Source organism: Suncus etruscus, chromosome 11 (assembly GCF_024139225.1).
Source record: "Suncus etruscus isolate mSunEtr1 chromosome 11, mSunEtr1.pri.cur, whole genome shotgun sequence".
NCBI lineage: Eukaryota > Metazoa > Chordata > Mammalia > Eulipotyphla > Soricidae > Suncus > Suncus etruscus.
The window spans coordinates 72265947-72274585 of NC_064858.1; the positions used below are offsets into that span (position 1 = coordinate 72265947).

Here is an 8639-nt window from a genome sequence, read left to right on the forward strand (position 1 = left end):
ATTATGTGATTTCATATGGTTAACATTTTAAAATATACCAATCGAGAAAAATATATGATCTATTTAAACAAAGAAAAGATACCATGAAGCATGATATATAATAAAAATGTCTATTTTCAGTTCTTTAAATTTTCCTAAGCTTACATTCAAAATGTTTGCTGCCGGTAGTAAGACGTAAAGTATAAGCTTTCAAAAGTCTAATGGGAATGGCCCTAATTCACTGTCACTATGTACTTTAAATATAACTGTGAAAAACTTGTAATTCACACTGGCCACAGTAAAATAATTTTAAAAGCCTATGTAAGCACCATATGTTATAGGCATATAGGATGTAATATATAGGATATATATGTATATGAAATTTATATATAGATGAAATTTTGAAGGAAGTTCTATCTAAATTCTAAACTATCTAAATATCTAAAACTTTTAGATAACTTCAGAGAAGAAAAAGGTACTCACTTTGTCAGATTAATTCATCCCTGGACAATGAAAGGTAAGTGGAGTAGGAGAGAGCTATTTACAACATTATTTATAGAATTATCTATATTTCTTTAAGAATACTGTTAATGGAAAATTGAGGATAATTCTAATTGACACCACACTATGTCACTACTGGATACTATTTTGAGAACTGGACATATGTGCAAACTTATACAAGGCTTATATTAACCACATTACATAGTGGTTGTTGAATACATTTAAAATAAAGTTTTGATAAATATTACTAAACGACCTAACAATTTTGTTGAAACCCCAGTATAATCTATAGATATAAAAATCATGCTTCAAAATCAAATGATTAATAAAGATATAGTTTTGCTTCAAAAATATACTCTCTCCTGATTCCTTTAACATGCTAAAATGAATACTGATAAAAATAAAGATAACCATTTAATAAGGACACCTTTTAAGGTCTAAAGGGATTCTAAAAAGGATTCATTTTTAGGATTCTCAAGGGTTTTGAAAAATAAGAAAATAAATTTATCATAAGCTTTCTCTTCGTTAGGAAAGAAATTCATTTTAATATTTTCTCTTGCAACAGATAATTTAATGTCTTTATTATAAATTATTTCAAGTTGTCCTCAACTGTCAGACTAAATTCAAAACACTTGTTGAATCACATGTAACTATTTTTTTTTTGTTTGTTTTTGGGCCACACCTGGCATTGCTCAGGAGTTACTCCTGGCTGTCTGCTCAGAAATAGCTCCTGGCAGGCACAGGGGACCATATGGGACACCGAGATTCGAACCAACCACCTTTGGTCCTGGATCGGCTGCTTGCAAGGCAAATGCCGCTGTGCTATCTCTCCGGGCCCACATGCAACTATTTTATGATGCTAAAAGTAAATGCAACAATGGTATTAACTTTAAAAACCAATACATTAAAATATGGTAAAGAATAATTGAATGAACTTTAACTTTAGACTTCAAATTTCACTGAAAACCATAATGGACAAATTTCCAGAAAAAGGAACCAGAGATAACCATATTCAAACATGAATACCTAAATCATGTTTTAGCTTTGTATCAATTAATAAAATTAGTCAAGCAGATGGACTTTTATAGAGCAACTATTGCTAAATTCATAGAATACATTCTCTAAGAGTATTTATCTTTTAATTAAATTTTATTTTAGGAAAAATAAAAATCATAATTTATATAATTTAAGAAATTATTTTGTAGGAATATATAAGGAATTTATTTATATATTATTTTATATTTTATATACCAATACCTTTACCAGCACCTTTACCAGCTCCCACTTAAACATGGTTATATATTCACATCATACAGGCAGCCCTTAAAATATTTTTCCATATCAACATTCTTTTTCTTTTAATTAATACAACAATTTCTCTCATTTTATATTATTCTTGATAGTTCAAACTCTCATAACTATACTCAAAAGCATCATTTCTAATATAATTGCTATCTGTTAGAAAGAAACATGACTTATCTTCAGCTTCCTGCATGGCAGTCTGGAAAAAAAAACTGAACACCCAAAATGAAAAAGACACATAATTTCAGAAATTAATAAGTCAGGTTTCATTAATCTACATTGACACAAAATTATTATCCATATATGCAATTATATCTCTTTAGAGAAGAAAAGTATTTCCAGCAGCTTTCTAAATAGTTGTCATTTCATTTTCATAATCTCAAAAGTATATCCTGCTATCCTGCTACTCTTTTTGAACAGCACCTAGTAAATTGTTGACAATGAACAATCTATGCCTTTGTTTAATATCACAGTGTTAGCAAAGAAACAAAGCAGTGCCCCGGGGCTGTTTGAAGAGCAAACAGCAACAATTATACAGACAGGAAAATCTACAGAGTATGGCTTCCATTCAAGGACAGAATTATGTAGAAGTAACATTTTATACCTTTTGGACTTTCACACAATGATCCCAATCCCACAAAGCATACTACTGTCTGGCAGCAAAGAGCAAACAAGGATCATTAATCAAATACTTCATGATAGAAATTCATGAGTCGAGGTACCATGATAAAATTCCCACCTGTGATCTTTCAAAAACTGAATACCAAAACCAGGACTATGGGCCCATACCAACTGAGACTTTATGTCTGCTTGCATTTTGAGCCACATATGATAGTGTTAAGGGGTATTGCCTAGCTAGGTGCTCAAGAGAGAGTCCAGCAACATGCGCAGTGTGGGGGACTGAACCAGGGTGAACCATGTACAAGGCAAGCTCTTCTCAACTATGTCTCCACTAACTCCCCACAACTGAGTTTTACTGAAAATACACACACACACACACACACACACACACACACACACACACACACACACACACACAGAGTATCAAAAAGGCAACTAAATTTCACTAGCTTTCATAGCTTTCAGACATACCAAGTCAATTTGAGATACTTAGAAAAATCAAGACTTTCACTTTTGCAAGTCTTTCTTGATTTACTCACAATGAAAGGCACTTCAGAGAGGATTTGTATCTATCCTATTTACTTTTCAATATGTTTTCCTCCGTTCAGATTAAGTATGGCAGAGAGCTAACACTTCAAAGAGACTCACAAAGTGACACTACTATTGGACTCTTAAATCTTAAATAACACAATATGGTCCAAACCACAACAACCAAGCTTAAAAATGTGCTTTTCAAAGTAGCAAGACAGTGGGAGGTGAGAGGTTGTGTGGGAGTGGGAGGAGGGGAAATTGAGGGAACATGGGGAAACTGATAGATGGAAGATGACCCTGGTAATGGGATTGGTATTGGAGCATGAAATACCTATAACTCAACTATGAATAACTTTGTTATTTATTGTGTTTTTAATAAAAAATTAAAATAAGGGGCTGGAGCGAGCAGTGGCGCAAGTGCTAAGGCCTTGCTTGCGCTAGCCTAGGACAGACTGTGGTTGGATCTCCCAGCGACCATATGGTCCCCCAAGCCAGGAACGATTTCTGAGCGCATTGCCAGAAGTAACCCCTAAGCATGACCGGGTGTGGCCCAAATACCAAAAAAAATTTTTTTAAATAAAAAAATGTGTTTCTCATGCAAGTAAAAAATTCAGAAGCTTTTTCAGTGTTAGATAATTAAATAAAAATTCTTGTATTGAAATCTTAAATAATAGTATGACTAAATAAACATGTTTTAATTACATACATAAAGTGGGTGAAGTAAATTGATCATTATTTTTACAAGAAAAAAATAAAAGCAGCCTTTATCATTGTAGAAAGACACTTTTTATTAACTGGAGAAACAAACACCACTGGTATAGATAATCAGAATCAACTATTCCCTGGCATTTATATGGGCACTACAGTAGAACCCACACTTATCAAATCACACATTCAGAGCCCTAAGTTTCTATTGAAGGAGACATAAATGTACATTATAATACTTCACTTTAAAAACAAAAGCTAGTGAGCCATTTGGAAACTGAACAAGAGATCAATTTTTCAGTGTAACATGGAACCTAGCAAATCAGTTCCTTTATTTGGAAGCTTATTATATGCTAAGCTGTAAAAGGAATACAATTTCTCAGTTATAACAAAGAATTAACTTTTGTGTTGCCAAATGTTAAAATAGGTTTATTTTATCTCACAACAAATTAATTGATAATGAAGGACTACAACAAAAAGGCAACTATACAGTGGCAAAAATAAGTATCCAGAGCTTAGCACACCAAGATTTATGATGATGCTTACAAATCTTTTTCATCTAACAACAACAACAACAACAACAACAACAACCGCAACAGTATCCTTCACTATGTGTTATTGCTGACATCTGAATCTTTGGTGCTGATCATGATATGAGCTGAGCTCATAACTTTGCTTCTCAGATGTGATGACAACTCACATTTGAAGAGCATATCTCAAAGCCCCTCTGTGAATGTCAATACCAATTATAGGGCAAGAAACTCAACAGAACCCTATTCTCTACACTGATATTTCCTGTTGGAAATGTTCATTATTCCCAGTTTCTCTTCACAACTAGAAAGGCAGAATATCGTAAAATGGAGATTTCCTTGCCCCACAATACCAAGCTGATATTTTGAAAATGTTCCCGCAAATTCAGGCTCTTTATAGTTTGGCTGAACTTACTGTCCTTTATAGTTCCATATAAGAAAATTTTAGAATAACTTTCAGAATTCATTCCAATCTTCAACTTTCAATCTCTAAGGTGTGTAGAAAATTTCATATTCAGGAAATGAAAACATGGTACCTAAATAGGAGGCCCTTTCCTTCCAGAAAAGCAGAATATATAGTAAAAATATAAATATAAAAATATAAATATAAAAATATTTTGTTCACCTACTTCCTCCTCATTCACCCAATACAGTAGACAAACTAAAATTGGTGTTAAGAATACTTAAAATGTGTATAGGCAAAAATGATTAAAAGGCTCAGAAATTAAGAAAATTCTTAAATGGAAACATATCTAGCCATCTGTTTTAGATTAAATATTCTTAATGCCAGTAAAAGGGAGCAGATCATTTTTAATATACACAAATCCAATTATATATGCTGAGATTTATAACCACATTGATGTGAAAATTGATTCCTAGAGACTTGGATTTTACAATCAGTTATTCTAAGGCTTACACTCATGAGTAAATCCATTGAAAGCGCCAAACTGAACATAATCCATCCACTTCTGCCTGAGTTGATGCAACACAATTGCTTAGCCCTCATCCTATTGGAGTGGTCATAATGACAGAACAAATTAATACACTACTGGTTCTGTAAACCCTCTTTTAAACTTATTACCACCCAAACTGGAAAGAGCTAGCTGCCCTATAGGAGAACAACACGCCTTCTAAAATAATTCCTGAGACCGATGTAAAAACTGACACCTTAATCATGTTTCTTAGAAGTACGTCTAACTATAAATTCCTTATTTTCTCATGATTTTTTGTTTCTGTGACTTAGCCACTAAATTCTCATGTGCTTTTTCTATACTAATGAAGTCCATGAAAACTCCACCAAAGAAAATATCTTCTGAGCAGGCTTTGTATTCTGGGAATGATATCTCTCTAAGTGATTTTAAATAACTTTACAAGTTTAGAGGGTTAAGTGCAATACTCAGAATTCACTTCTCATTTCTTACTCAGAATCTCTATAAAGTAACATAAAATTATCATGGTCCTTTCCTGATATTTTCCATTAGTTCCTTCAAAATCACACATAAAGAGTCAAAGCTTAAGGTGGCTTCTCTTTCTGAGTCAGCTGTAAAAATAAGACTTGGTTGAAACCAGAGGATTTAAATTTTAACTCTGCCTTTTAATAGCAGCAAAACCAGGTTCCCCTTCTAGAATTCTATCCTGCTCTATTACTTCAGAAATACCTCATCATTCACATCTGGTTCTGGAGCTCACAAATCTGTTCACTTGAGTCCAGGACAGAAACTCACAACAATGAGGTTAAAGTGAAACAACATGGAGAGAACTTCACAACACAATGAAATCCTTTGCCAATCCATTAAATGGGTATATTCAGCAGGCTTTAAAACAAAACTACCTCTTGGGAATGAACTAAAGATACACAGCTGGAGATCAGAGTTCATTTCCATACTTCCCATGAAAAGTATACCATGTCATCTCAAGAAATATAATCATTTTCAATTTACAAAATTCCTTTTAAGTATAAAAATGAATTGAGTAAAAGGAAATTGCATTATTACCTTCTTCTGATCTTCTAGCTTGTGACTCACTGGATTCTTTCCATGTCTGTTCATCTCTGAAGATAAATCCATTACATTAGGTTCTTTCCGTCTAAATGAAATCTCTTCAAAAAAGCAGCAAACTAATCCAAGATGCAATCACTGTGAAAATACTTGCATGCCACATTTCCCATCATATACCATCTATGAACTTCATTAGCTTCAAGGAATGATTAAAAAATTCATGGACTGAATTTAAAAAGTGAATGTTGCTATTTACTCCCGGGGCTTTCCAGATCTGCATATCGTTTGTAAATGCTGGCCTCTCAAAAGCAATGTATTCTTCCAAGAATTTCAACTCCAACTGTTATCTTTTTCTTTCTTCATAGTTTTCCATTTTAATGAAAAAAAGTTTCTGCAAACCTGTGATTTAAAAAAGCAGACAATTAATACTCATATCATCACTTAATGAAAGAAAAAAAACTTATTTTAAAGCTACAACTTAGAAAAAGAATTTAGGTACAGATTATTTTCATATAACAGTAAATATAGCCCCATTAGACTACTTCTCAGCTATTAAGAAAAGGTAAAATAATTCAATTTGCCACTATATAACTGGAACTGGAGAAAATCATGCTGAGTGAAATCAGCCAGAAAGAGAGATAGATACAGAGTGATCGAAGCCAAAAAACAAAACAAAAAAATACAAAAACAAAAATATCTGGAATGTGGTATATGACAGGGAGAAGGGACAGGCATGCAGTTGGCTTTTTCTTGTGTGGGGGAGGGGGAGAAAGCATACAGGGAGACCTGAGACAAATACCAAAAATATATTCAATTTGTAACTTCTAATTTTTCTCTCACTTTCTTTATACTACTGAGCAATATATCAATTTCACCTTTGTAGTATATCAATTATACTTTTTGTTTCTTTGTTTGGGCTGTTCTCATGGCTTACTCTTAGCTTGCACGCAAGACTTATTAATGTCAGGGCTTACTCCTGACAGGCTGGGGAACAATATGGGATATCAGAGATATCTTGGCCTGCCTGTGAGGAAGGCAATACCCTGCCCACTATTCTATAGCTCTGACCCATTAATTATACTTTTACATACTTATTTATGGCAGCTTCCAGTTATATATCCAAATATATCAAATACTTCAAACTTATGTCTTGCCTAAATTTCCCTTATAATACTAAAACACATTTTTTTCAGTGGAAGATGTTTTTATTGTTATTTAATGGATTTGACTGAAATTCATGGGGCAGAGATTACTATAAACAAAATTGAATGTATATACTCGTCCAGAAACAAATTCATCTATAAAGCTCATGGAGAATAATATTAAATGTTATATTCAAATGTACTATAACAGAGTATAGAAAATATGACCTTGTCAATGAAGCATATTAACCTACATCATGACAGTTGAAAATAAACAATAAATACATTATTATCACCAGGTTTTAAACTAAATTAATATCTAGTAACCATACAAAATAAATACACTGTGCTAGGTCTCGTAATAATTTTAGGTGAAATGCTTTAAGTTGCACACTGATCATAATATAAAGTGCACTTGAAAGATTAGAAGTATTATTCTTCTGACAACAGTGTAGTATTAGCACTATTTATTATTTTAAGAGGAAAGAGATCAAAGCTCATGAGCCAGATTTCTTTCCAAGTTTTAATAAGATAGTACAGAATTAATATTTGACAAATGCAGAGTAAAAGTTTCTTCCATTTCACTATGACCTGCACATTTCCAAGTCAAACAAACTATAATTTCCTAAAAGTGAGAAAGGAAGCAATAGTGTACGTAGCTCAGACTTATTGCCTGCCATCTTGTAGGTGAATGCCTACATATTTGCACAGGCTATGATTTTGTTTTCTTCGCTGAAATTATTTCATATGACTTTATTATACTAAAAATATTAACACAAAATAACAAGTAAAAAATTTATACTTGATATAATGAATGAACAAAATATCCAAACTTCAAATCTAGTCCTTTTTATATGGAGCATAAAGTCTAGTGTGGAGTTAAATTTAATAATTTAGAATTATCAAAGCACTCTTTTAAACCTTTCCAAGTAACAAAACATTAGAATCTAGATGTGTTTACACCAATGATAAATATGAATTTCATGTGAACAAAATAAATAAAATACTAAACAGTTTAAAAAGTAATTTTGAGGCAATTTTTGTTCACTTTAAACATAACAAGAATGTGACTAATGCTTAGTTTGGGGGATGAAAACTATTTATAATAAAGTTTAAAGTAGGTGTCAAAAAGAAAAAATTTATGGATAAAAAATTTTAGAATATAGTTATTTTCTTATCAGAAGAAAAAATTTAATAAGTCATATTAACTGCTACTTTACATAATAAAACTGAGTGTCAGGTTTGAAAGATAAATCCAATAACTTCATGCATAGGTATAAGAAGTTTCCCTTTTCTATAATTCCAGTTTCTCTATTGGTCAGACATACTGG

At 32.3% G+C, this 8639-nt stretch overlaps 1 protein-coding gene across 1 annotated transcript in view; it reads right to left on the reverse strand.

Annotated features, from left to right (window-relative positions):
- The window catches only part of NAV3 (neuron navigator 3), a 531493-nt gene extending 525224 nt beyond the window's left edge, over positions 1 to 6269 (reverse strand). Inside the window, exon 1 of the mRNA XM_049783639.1 lies at positions 6164 to 6269. Within this exon, the coding sequence (XP_049639596.1) occupies positions 6164 to 6235 (72 nt within the window). The 5' untranslated portion in view covers positions 6236 to 6269. The remainder of the gene's footprint in view (positions 1 to 6163) is intronic.
- Between the last annotated feature and the right edge of the window lie 2370 nt (positions 6270 to 8639).